The 12,392-nt window shown below is 51.1% G+C and overlaps 1 protein-coding gene across 1 annotated transcript; it reads right to left on the bottom strand.

Moving 5' to 3' along the window:
- Nucleotides 1-6,419: 6,419 nt before the first annotated feature.
- Nucleotides 6,420-11,031, bottom strand: LOC128967296 (putative methyltransferase DDB_G0268948). Its single transcript, XM_054381359.1, has 7 exons — nt 11,007-11,031; nt 10,139-10,267; nt 9,705-9,865; nt 9,032-9,245; nt 7,880-7,980; nt 7,057-7,194; nt 6,420-6,504 (listed from the first exon to the last, which is right to left on the bottom strand). The coding sequence occupies exons 2-7, from the start codon at nt 10,247-10,249 to the stop codon at nt 6,420-6,422; spliced, it is 810 nt and encodes a 269-aa protein (XP_054237334.1). The 5' UTR covers nt 10,250-10,267; nt 11,007-11,031.
- Nucleotides 11,032-12,392: the final 1,361 nt, after the last annotated feature.

Raw genomic sequence — 12,392 nt, 5'->3', positions numbered from 1 at the left:
TTTGCTGATGAGAGCTCAACGGTGAGCAGGTTATGATATGGCAAGAAGCCAGAGGATGAACCAGAGCCAAATCTTCTAAATCCCTGATCTGGAGATGCCGGATGGTGTTGACTCAGGTGGCTCACTCGGCTGCGGAGCTGGTCTCGGGGTTCTGCCTCACTTCCCTTGCTGTGACTGCCTTGCTGCCCCATCTCTCTAGCTTTTTATTCTGCCTGCACTGATTGCACTTTCAGGTTGGCAGGAAAATCCACGGCCTGGCAGCTCTGGCAACTCTGGAAAGAGGAAAGCGAAAGCATGTGAGTGAGAGAGACGCCTCCTGCTGCCTGCCCTGCTGCTGCCTCGACTGCACGAATGCACCCAGCACCGCGGGAATGCAGGGGGTGCTCAGGCTGCACACACTCCTCCAGAGGAGCTGAACGGGGGACGCTGCTGCCACACTGAATGTCACAGAGGTGGTGGGAAGTACAGAGAAGCCTGGGCATGGCCCAGCCTAGCACCATGTGAAAGCTGTGAGAGTCCCCTAGGCACTCAGTCCCACGGGGCACCAGGCTCGGGGCGGCCAGGAGAGTTTTGGAGCATCCCAGGTGGCAGCAGGAGTTTGTGCCTCAACTTCCCTGCAGAAAGTGCAGCACAACAGCCATGGCAGGGAAGGGGCAAAAGCAGCATCCAGGAGTGGGTACTGCTCAATGTAAGCTGTGGGCATGAGTTTTACAGGTGTGTGACCAGGAGGGACCAAGCTCACTACAAAAGCAGGAGAAAGGCTGAAAGCAGAAGCACTTCCACTGGGACAATAGTGTTGTGCAGCAAGGTGGCTGGAGACAAGTGGGGCTGCCACCCCCACAAGCTGCTGGAGCTATCTGAGGTTTCTTTCCTGTGTACTAACATCTCTTTGCTGAAACTGCGTCTCCATTCAGCAAAGTCCATCCTTCCCTTGAGGTATCCTCCTGCAACCTGAAGCCATCACCACTCTGCTCGTAGCTTCACGCATTCGTCAAGTATTAATAGGAAATTAGAGCAATAATCTGTATCTAAAAAGCAAATACACAGCAACAGGCATAAATGCACTGTGTGGTGCCTCATGTGGAGGAATGCTGCTCCAGAAGGACCCAGTTATTAATGTTGACATTTGGAAATAGACTGCTGGCTTCAAGGAGTCAGTGCAAACAAGAAAAGTTCCGCAAGGTTGAGGAAAGATAGACCTAGAGGCAGGCAGACCAACATGGACATTCTGTGCCAGTGTTTGGCCACTCTCGTAGTAAAAAAGTATCTTCTTCTGTTCATGTAGATCATGTATTTAGGGTTGTGCCCGTTGTCTCCTGTCTGATCAATAGGCACCACTGAGAGCCTCTGAGCCTTCTCTTCTCCAGCCTGAACAGTCCCAGATCTCTCAACCTTTCTTCATATAATTGATGGTCCAATCCTTTCATCTTCGTGGTCCTTTGTTGAACTCTCCAGTGTATCTATCTATCTCATACTGGGCAGCCTGGAACTGTATGCAGCACTCCAAGAGTGGCATCATCAGTGCCGAGCAGAGAGAAGGATCACCTCCCTTGAACTGCTGGAAACACTCCTCCCAGTGCAGGAAGGGAATCACAGAGTAACAGAGTTGTTTCAGCTCAAAATGACTTCTAAGATCTCAAGTCCAACCATCAACCTAAGACCACTATGTCCCAAAGTGCTATGTCCACACATCTCAACCACTGACAGGGACGGTGACTCCACCACCTCCCTGGGCAACCTGTTCCAATGCCTGATCACTCTTTCCACAATATCCATTCTAAACCTTTCCTGGCACATTTTCAGGCCACAGGAGGGAAGGGAGCAGTGTGGCTTGGGCAGTGGCTATCTTGGCTTTGACCAAGTCAGATGGACACAGGACTTGGAGAAGAACCAGGGCAGCAAAATGTGGCAGTAAAGCCCAGTAGCACAGTGGGAGTAGAGTTTTCCTTCACGGCAAGTCATGGAGGATGTTGCTGGCCCAAGCTCCCACTCAGGCTGCTGTGCATGAGCCCCAGCCAGGGCTCGAGTCCCTTCTCTGCACTCTGAATGAACAGGACCAGGGCACTGTCATTCCTTCCTCTCCTATTAAAGAAACATACAGATTTAGAAACATCATTTTTTTATTCAGTGCAACTCATTCATCATCAACAACAGCTATAAAAATAAAGTCCAAAGGAGTATAACTTCACCTACGATACCCAAGCTCAGCTGGAAAAGATGTCACCTTAGCAAAAAAGCCTGACGGGTGTGAAAATGGACATGGTCCTCAAGAGGGAGAGGAGATAGTAGGGGTCTTCAGGTTACAGTGAAGGGGCTGGTGGTAGCTCAAGATCCCAGGTGGTGGAGCCACTGCAGGGGATTTCCTCCTCTGGACCAAGGTACAAGGAAGGTTGGGGTTTTTCACCACCTGGAATGGGATCTCCAGCAGCCATCAGTGGGGTTGGAGCAAGGTCCCCAGCACCCAGACAGTGATGTCCAGCACCTGCTGCACTGCGATGGCCCTGTCTACAGACTCAGAGAAGGGTTGGAAGATTGCCTTGACATGGTGACAGACCCACCATGAATGGCTGCCTCATGCCATGGACTCTCACCGGGGACAGCACTGAGGTCACTCTCAGGTCACGTCGGGTCCCCGTGCAGCGTCACACTCTTGCGGTACCCAGCTTCCCTTTGGCTCCTTTCCCCCATCACTGTGGCTTTTGTCTCATGGGTATCATTTCTAGTTGGAGAAGTAAACTGAAACCTCCTCTCTTCATTCAGGCAGAAGGGATCTGGAGTCACCAAAGGAAAAGCAAAAGCCGAGTGGGGAAGTCAGGGCTGTGGGCACAGCTCACGCACAGCAGCTGTGATGAAGGGCTGAAGGCATCCAGGAGGCCTTGCTCAGATATTTGTGCCTTACTCACCACCACCCATAGCCAAGTCCACTGGTGCCTGGCCAAGCAGCAGCAAGGGCTCTTCCCTGAAGGGTCATGGTCTTTCCATCCCAGGCATCAGCACACCAGCAACCTTCTCACATGGTGACACCACTCTTCACCATACCCTAGTCCCCAGCCTGGCTGGCAAATCCTGGCTGCATTTGGCACAGCTCCACCAAACTGCACTAGTGCTGGCTCCTGCCATGACAGCAGAGGGTCTCCCAAAGCTGGCATGTGCTGGAGATGCCATGTCATGCCCAGTGGGGTCTGCAGGGTGCTGGGAACCCACTGCAGTCAACACTCCAGCGCCAGCAAATCCCAGTTCTGACTGCAAACAATGATCATGCTGATAAACCTGTGCAGATGGCACAGTGGAGCTCCCTCTTGAGATTCACATGGCCCAGCAGGCTAGGTCCACTCAAACCTGCTCAGAGCAAGAAATTCCAGGTATGTGGGAGATCCCAGGTGTGAGAAGGAAAGTGAAAACAGGCAGGGCCGTGGGCAAGTTTGGTGCCAGTGCAGGTGAGGTAATCGCTCTGTGAGTCATCGGTGCTGGGTGACACGAGCATGGAAATGCCTTGGCCACAAGCCATGCCATTGGTGTAGGGAAAAACGAGCCCAGATCACTCCTTCCCGATCCCCTCTGGAGCTGGTGAGCTCATCTGAGAGGAACTGGTTCCTGCTAAAGTCACTAGTCTTGGAAGAGAAGATAGAAAGAACCAAACCAGTCAGCTTTAAAAAGAAAAAATCCCTGGGTGACGTGTGGGAGCCCTGCCCATAGCCTGACAGTGCTGGGGCACAGGACATCAGGTGGCCTCTGCTCGGCAGACATCACCGGGCCTGTCCCCACCAGCCCATGGTGTCAGTGCCACCAAAGTGCTGCTGGTCCCACTGTGCACCCCAGAGCTCTTCATCACCTCTCAGCACGCTGCAGCAGCCACCACATCAGGCTGGTTTGTGCCTCACGCTGCTGACATCATGCATGAGCGCAGCGCTGATGCAACCCCTGGTGGTACATCACCCACTGCACCCTCCCGGGATGCCCTGAGTGTCCTGCTGATGCCGGGGAGGGAAGGACTGCTAATTACAACGTTAGTTAGTGAGTTGATTTAAACTACTTTAAATTTAAAAGCAAGGAAAACAAGCACTTCTTCCCCATAGCGTTTGTGCCAGCGCGATAAGGGCATCACCTCCCTGCCCAGGCGTGGCTGTGGGAAGGAGGCTCACCAGGACAAACTCTGCCAGCCGAGGAGGGGCTTCCCCGGCCAGGGAAGCCGTATGGACTTTCCAGGAGCCTATCATCGGGTGCGGCCCCGGGCGGGGAGAGACCTCTAGTGCTCCTTCAGGAGATGGCAAGCCAGCAGCTCCATGCTCACCCAGCAAGGCAGGTCTTTTGGCCACTGCTTGCCCAAATACAACCTGTGCCTGCTGCAGCGTTTTCACTGACAGCGGAGCTTGATCCAGCATCACTGCTCAATGAAGTCTTCTCCAAAATATTGGCACTGTCACAAGGCCCAGCCTCGCATCAGCAATGGACTTTCCTCTTGGTAGCTGTTCTCATGGGACCACACCACCTTCCCAACAGGCAGCAAGCCAAGTCAAAGCCTTTGCTCCCTGTTTCATTACAGGTAAGATCCTGTTCTCTGCCTGTCGCAGAGTCGGGGCTTTTTCTGGAACTATCTGGCAACATTTATATTTGCTTCCCTTTTTTCAGTGCCCCAACAAGGACTTGCTCTGACACAGGTTCAGAAAGTTAAAATAATCAAAGGGTTTAATTGTTCAAAGCGACAGATAGAACACATTTGTGGTTGCCTGTGATAAAGGCACTGACTGCAAAATGATCTCAGGTTAATAAAACCTGGGGAACATCTGACAAAATCTGAGATGCAAACATTTGCAGTAGCTTCAATAACAGAAATGTAGCACAAGTTCAGACATAATTGTTACCAGGGCAGGTATCCCTGTCTTGGGTGGTGGACAAGCAGTAAATTTGGTTTGAAGTTGGGTGTTTATTTTAGCCTTGCCTCATCAGTTCACATAAAACATTTGCTTGGTGCCAAAGTGACCTAAATCAACTTGCCTTCCTGTCCCCCAGCATCCTGTTTACAAAGGCCTGTAGTGATAGCACAAGGGGCAATGGCTTCACTAGAGAAGAGCAGATTTAGGTTGGGTGTTAGGAACAGGTTCTTTACCATGAGGGTAGCAGAACACTGGAACAGCTTGCCCAAGGTCCCAGTCAAAATGAGGTTCGACAGGGCTCTGGGCAACCTGATCTAGTTGAGGATGCCCCTACTTACTACAGAGAAGGTTGGACTAGATGACCTTCAGAGGTCCCTTCCAACCCAGACCATTCTATGATCCCAGCCTGGATAAACTCAAACAGCACTCAATAACTCCAGCAGAGATATGCCCAGGGTTAAGGAGGCTCAGTCTCTGCCTGTATGGCAGGACCATACCCTAGAGACCCAGGACCACAGCTGAAGCACCTCCAGCCCCTACAAGCTCCCTCGAGGTGCTCTCAAGGGCTGGGAGCAGAGGTTATCATTTTTGCCTTCCTTAATAATGCACTGAAGTAAGACAGAGTGAGGCTGCAGCTCGCCCATGGTATCAGGGTTGACTTGCCCAGGCCAGGAACTACAGGAAAGGAGGCTGCACCTGGGCTTTAAAGTATCCAGAAAGCAAACAGAAGGGAACCTGTACTGGGCTGTGCTCAGCCTTGAACCCCATTGCCTCCATCTGCCCCTCCCAGAAGGTGAAGCCTCTGATCTCCCCTTGGCAGTGCCAGGGAGCAATAGCAAGCTGGGAGCCAAAGGAGCACAAACCTGTAGCAGCAAGTGCAGAGAGGCTCCCAAGCTGTGCTGAAGGCAATTCACCTTGTGAAGGCCAGAGCTGCAGTGCTAGCACAGCACTGAGCAATCCTGAGGCACAGATGCTGCACATCCACCCGACCCAGCCAAAACAGCTCCCAGTTTAACCTGGGCAATAAAAGGGGCAAATGGACCTTTCTACCCCAAACCACCTACCACATGAAACAGAAGGCCACTCAGGGCCCACTTAAGCCCTGGACGTGAAGCACAGTCATTCCCACTGCAACAGGTGCTCTACAGACTCTCTTACAAAGAGGGACCACAAACAACTTTTTTTGCAGCTTTTATGTTATTATTATTAATTGTGTAAGAAATGCAGCAAGTTTTGTAGCTGTTACTGTGATTGTTCTCGCCATAGCCATAGCCAGTCCAACCACCAGTCTGAAATGGGACCCTTCTGTGCTAAGGGTGCACCACTGGGCAGACTGGAGCACCAAGGTGGACAGGAACCAAGAGCAAGCATAAGTTTCTGCTTTCCACAGGGGGGAAAAAAAAAAAAAAAAAAAAAAAAAAAAAAAAAATCAAGCTTCTGATCATCAAAATCACCATCAATCTTCCCAAGGAATAAGAGTGGTTAAAAGTGGGACAACCCATTTTCTCCTTCCATCCAGCACCAGACCAGCATTTCTTCTCATTTTCATTTGCACCCCAGCACACAGACGTGCCTCACACGAAAATCCACTGGGGTTTCAGGAGAAGAAACTCCCATTGTTTCCAGCATCCTGAAACAAGAAACAGAGGAAGAGTTTTGCTCTGTCCAGCCAGAACTACCCACAACCAGAGATGGGTCTCTTCCACCCAAGAACAGACGTCTTGATGGCAGAGGCTCCCAACCCATGCACAGGGGTTGTTCTGGTCAATGAAGAAATTACCAGGCACAGAGACATGTCCCCCTCCCAGCTTTGCAGCAGGCCATTCTTGGGGGCTAATCCAGACTGGTTAGGATGCAACTGTCAATATTTCTCTTGCCCTCTGCTAATCAAGAGCAAGGCAAAGAAACTCAAGATATCTCTGACATCAGCCTTATGTGGACACATCACTGCAAGAACACCATACAGCCACAGGGAATTAAAGTCAACTGACTCAAACTGAATTCAACCCTGCTTTGGTGCAGTTGAAGATATGGTGTTTAGCTTCTAAGTATCTGTCCACCCCGGATGGACAGAGGGAGCACATCACTGCACAGCTCACAGGGTCTCCACAACCTCACACTTGGTGTGTGGTATAAGACAGGTCCTACTTACCCTACTTGTTTTTCCAAGCAGTTTTCTCACCTCTTTTCAGTCTCTTGGAGGAGGGATTTTGCAGCTTCAGGGTTGTTCTTCAGAAAAACTTGATACGGAGAGGCAGATTCCATGTAACCAATCACACCAGCAACTGTCATGGGGATGTTGTCAAAGATATCAGTGATTCTAGAGAAGAAAGGAGCAAATTAAATTTTCAAGGCAATGTAACAAGGGTAACAGTTTGAGGGAGTGACCAATAAAATACCTAACACCATCAAAGGACCAACAGAAGGAAGCAGCATCTTATTGTGGCATTTTGTGGGTCAGGAGCCACTGGAGAAGCACAGACTACTAGGTGGTCCCTGTGACCATCTGTGACTTGAACAGCCTTTTTGACACAGGCCTGTCTGCTGAGTCCATTCCCTTCTGCACCTGCGACCCTAACAACTTTGCAACACCATCAGCACATCTTTGGTCTGTGTCTCGCTGGGGAGCCAGGCACTCACTCCCTGGAGTTCTGAGGCAGGTCTCTTCTCTTATTCCATGTTGTCCCTTCATCCATTAAGTGACCTGCCCAGAAGCTTCAACAGATCATAAACCACCAGCTGAAAAAATCTAACCTAATCCTGCCTTGAGCAGGAAGGCTCCATGCAGCCCTTTTGACCACACTTGCTGGCCCAGCATGGAGCAGCAGCAAGTCCATGGCTCTGCCACAATGCAAAGGAACCTGCTGAAACCCAGCAGCTACCAGCTCTCCCAACCCCAGCTTCCCCTTGAGTCCTCACTATGCCAGTGGCAGAGACACTCCATGGAGGAGCCAAGGAACCACTTCTATCGTCTCCCAGTGCTGTACCAAAGGGTTTCTGCTTACCTCTTCTTGTCTGGAAATGGCAAGGCCTCAAAGATCGTTTTGTAGTCTTCCAAGACGTATTTTATCCTACTATGTGAGTATTTTAAAATTGTGTCCCAGCACTGTAAAAGACAACAGGTTAGAAAACCAGCACAAAACCAGGTGAAGCTCTCAGTTTCCACTTCCCTCATGTTTACTTGACCCTTGATCTCATGCATTCAAAATATACTTTTCAAAATATTTCTTGTATTAAAACACCAAAATATTCTTAGCATCGGGAGCTTAAGGTCCTTATTTTCTTATAAAGAGAAGGGTTCTGTCCTCCTCCCTATCTTGCTCTTACTCATAGTGGAAAGTCTCCTTCAATTGAGTTGTTAAAGCACTTGATAAAAATCATAGACTGGTTTAGGGTAGAAAGGACATCAGAGATCATCTATTCCAACCCCCCTGCCATGGGCAGGGATGCCTCCCAGCTAGACTTGGTTGCTCAAGGCCTCATCTATTCTGTCCAGGGAGAGGACATGCACAAGCACTCGGGGCAACCTATTCCAGAGTCTCCATCACCCTCATTCTGAAGAGCTTCTTCCTAAAATCTAGCCTAAATCTACTCTCCCTAAGCTTAAATCTGTTCCCTCTAGTCCTGTCGTTAGATACCTTTATAAGAAGTCCCTCTCCAGCTTTTCTGTAGGCTCCCTTCAAGTATTGGAAGGCAGCTATAGGGTGCCACAGGAGTCTTCTCTTCTCCAGGCGGAAAAACCCCAGCTCCCATAGCCTATCCTCACAGCAGAGGTTCTCCAGCCTTTGATCATCCTTGTGGCCCTCCTCTGCACTCCAACATTAAAATCCCTCTTTCCAAACAGTTTCTACTTCCCCTTCATTTCATTGTAATCAGGAGAAGTTTCTCTGATGATACCAGCCAATCAAATGTGCTCTGCAGCCTTTCTCAACACATCAGAGCCTGCCCTATTATCCTAATACCCCTCTCCTCCTCATCTGTCCATCCCCAGCACTACATGGGAGCCACTAAACCCTATCTCAGCCATGTCCCATCCGGCAACAGAGTTCCTCTAATTGTGACCCTGAAGTGCATTCTTTTTCCTACATGCAAGTACATTTTTCCCTGCCCAGACAAGTAAGAGAAACTCTGAGGTTTAGGTTTCATCATCACCTCACCTCCCTGAAGATCTTGGTCAGCTTTTCAGAGTAGTCCCCATAACAAACACTCATGTCCACAGTATAGGTGCTGATGGCCACACAACCACCTGGCTTAAGCACTCGGTTTGCTTCTTTCATGAACTTCTCGATATCAAACCAGTGTGCAGCTGTAAATGAAGTCAAGATGTCCACCGAAGCATCCTCAAATGGCAGCTCCTCTGCAGGGCACACCCTGGATCAGATCACAGGATGTTAGGGGTTGGAAGGGACCTCCAAAGATCGAGTCCAACCCCCCTGCCAGAGCAGGACCATGGAATCTAGCGCAGCTCGCACAGGAATGCATCCAGATGGGTCTTGAAAATCTCCAGAGAAGGAGACTCCACAACCTCTCTGGGGAGCCTGTTCCAGTGCTCTGTGATCCTCGCAGTAAGGAAGTTCCTCCTCATGTTGAGGTGGAACCTCCTGTGCTGGCGTTTGGGTATAGGACATGAAATCAGCAGGCATTTCTTTGGAGTCAGTGATGACCATTTGGGATGCAAGATCATGGCTACTGTAAGTCCAGGATAAAGCCCATTTATACCAGGAACTCTATTAAATGAGTTTTACTTTGGTGCCCGCTTTGACAACATTTATACTCACAAAACACCACCTCTGCATCAGGAACCAAAAACTTGCTTATGCTGACACTCACAAGTAGGAGATGTTTGGCATGGAGGGGGCATCCTTGGCCTCCTGGATCTGTGCTTCACTGATGTCCGTTCCCACCACCTTCTTGAAGTGCTTTGCAAGGAAGTGGGTGCCTTGTCCAGACCCACAGCCAACATCCACCACCAGCTCAGCAGGGCTTGCTCTCTGCAGGGAGGAGTGGATGCATCTCAGTGGGAAGCCACCCAGTTTCTGTGCTTTTACCCCATTCCTTCCTTCACCATTCACAGTTTCCCCCCAGTGCCCTCAGAGGAACAGCGTTGGCAGGACACAACCTGCCAAAAGGCTCTTCTGTGCCTGTATCTTAAGTGTTACCAACTTCTACCCCATGGCACCAGCCAAGGTAACACTCCCAGCAAGACAGATGCTCCCAATTACTACTGCTTCCTCTGTTCCTACATCCTGGCCATACCCCCTCACCTTCTTCTGCACGTAGGTGAGGATGGTTTCCTGCAGGTCTTTGCCCGGTGCAAAACGGTACTTCTGGTACACAGCTGCATGCCCTCTCCCCTCAAACATCTGAGTCGACATGCTTGTGTGACCTGGAACCTGGGAGGAGGACACAGGAAGCCAGGTTTGTCTCAAAGGCATCAAACTCCTCCTTTGCGTGTGACCGCAGGCACTAAATTCTCCAGTTCCTGGAAGAGGCCCAGGGAGGACTTTGCCCATGAGGCTCCAGCAAGGGAGCGTGAACCTGTTCTCCAAGCATCCCTCGCACGGCTATCAGCTCATTGCAGAGGCAAACCGGCAACGTCTGTCACAGAAAAGCTTTCTAGGTTTTTAAGCTCTTCTTCTCACCACTGCTTTGCTTTCCCCACTCACCTGGGTGGCACAGATCACTGTTGCAGCTGCAACATCTGTGGCTCTCGGGGGCCCCAGCAGCGCATCAGGAAAACTAACTGCAAAAACGTTCTGTTTTGGGTTTTTTAAAGGAAATCCGTGCTTCAGCATGAGCAGCACAATCACACTAACTCCATCTTGTGCTCTCCGAACCATTCCATGTCTTTATTGTCCCTTCCTGCCCAGGAACGCTCCGAGTCTCTCAGGCTCAGAGCCCACCTGAACCCGCCACCCCGGACTGTGGCGAGCGCGGCCTCACCGCGGGGTCCCTCCGGTAGTCCAGCGCCATCGCCGCCCGCACTCCCCATCAGCCCCTGGGTCCTGCACAAGCCGACACCCGACCCCTCCCGCCGCACCGGAAGGCTGCGGCCGCACACTGTGTATGGGGTGCCCGAGCAGGCGCTGTCTGAGGCCGCTGCCGGGTGCTCCGGGTGCTCCAGGTGCTTACCCTGTGCTTAGAGAAGCTTCTCCCACCAGCGAACCCCACTCCTCCACTCGCGGGTAGCTTCACCTTCGCCTCTTACCGCCTGCAGTGCCCGCTCCGAGAGGCTCTAAACACCACCGCCTCCCGGAACCTCCCCCGGCAGTGGGAGGAGCGCGGGGTTGGCCTGGGCGGAGGGGCTGGCGGGGGCTAGTCGCATATCGTTGGGCTGTCTGAGAGGGGTGGAAACTGCCTGGCGGCGTTCAGAGGCTCCAGCCCACCGAGGTCCTGGAGCCCGAGAGCCGAGCCCGAGCCTTTGCACAGTTTCTGTGGTTGTTAATTACGGGGAGGTTTCAAAATGCCCACGAAACGAGGGAGGGTTGTGTGCTCGGCAGCTCTGCACGCCTCGGGAACGGGGACTGACGGCCAACAGACGCTGCAAAGTAGCAGAACGCGGTTTACCTGCTGAAGGTACCGAAAGCTAAACTTAAAAGAAGTCTGGCTGACCTAGGAGCCCCCCCCGTTGTCTGTCACAGTAAGAAAGTGCATAAATAGAGTCTGTGTAACCCCAGAACTAACTTTAAGAGCACAGAGCATTGGTATTTCAGGACTATACAAAGTCCCTGTCCTGATTTAGGGCAGGATTTTATCCCCTTGGCACGTTAGGAGTGATGCCAGCTACATCGAGCTGAAGCCAGCGGAGCCACGTTTCCTGTGAAGCACATTTACTTCAGTCTGGATTTTACACTGTAGTTGTGAACCTTAGCACAGCCTTTAGGCCCCTTCTAACTTGAAGAGAAATCAGTGGAACTTCTCCAGGGGCTAGACATGGAGACTTGAAGCTGTTTGCTGAATCAGAGCCTGGCTTGAAATTGCCAGGCTTGTGTCCTAAATATCTCATTTGGGTCACCTGCTGCTGAGCTGTACCAGGTGCACACCTGCACCAAGAGAAAAAACAGCACAAGCACCAAAGGCCCCCATAACTTCACAACTCACAGTGTTATGCAGCATCTGGCAGGAGCCCCGCCTTCTGGGGGGTTAGGTACCCTAATTTTGTCTGTGCTTTGGTGAGCATGGCAGGAAGGGATGATGTCCTGAGGTGCCCATTCTTTTTCTCAGTGTAATGACCTGACATGCAAGGGAAGCAGCACTGCCACATGAGAACAAAACCTCTGACATCACCTTAGCCAGGTGCTTTGATATTTCTGAAGATTTCTTTCCCCCTTCCACCCTGTTCTGGTGCCCACGGGGAAGACCTGCTCTGGTTTCTCCAGAGTACCAATGTCACTCTCAGAGCAAGCCTCTCTCTGTAGTTGTGTTCACATCATCCCCAGCAATAACTTCTGGCAGAAAAATCTTTCCTAATTTCACTTTGTAGAAGTGCTTCCTCTGCAGCTATACAATGTGTTACAA

The sequence above is a fragment of the Indicator indicator genome, chromosome 5 (assembly GCF_027791375.1).
Source record: "Indicator indicator isolate 239-I01 chromosome 5, UM_Iind_1.1, whole genome shotgun sequence".
In the NCBI taxonomy this organism is placed as follows: Eukaryota; Metazoa; Chordata; class Aves; order Piciformes; family Indicatoridae; genus Indicator; species Indicator indicator.
This window is presented reverse-complemented; position numbering and strand designations above follow the sequence as displayed.

Coding starts and splice junctions, on each gene's coding strand:
- LOC128967296 (XM_054381359.1), bottom strand. CDS start 10,249: ATGTCGACTCAGATGTTTGAGGGGAGAGGGCATGCAGCTGTGTACCAG. Junction 7,195..7,879: donor CCATTTCCAGACAAGAAGAG/GTAAGCAGAAAC, acceptor TTTCTTCTCTAG/AATCACTGATATCTTTGACA. Junction 6,505..7,056: donor CTCCAAGAGACTGAAAAGAG/GTGAGAAAACTG, acceptor TTCTTGTTTCAG/GATGCTGGAAACAATGGGAG.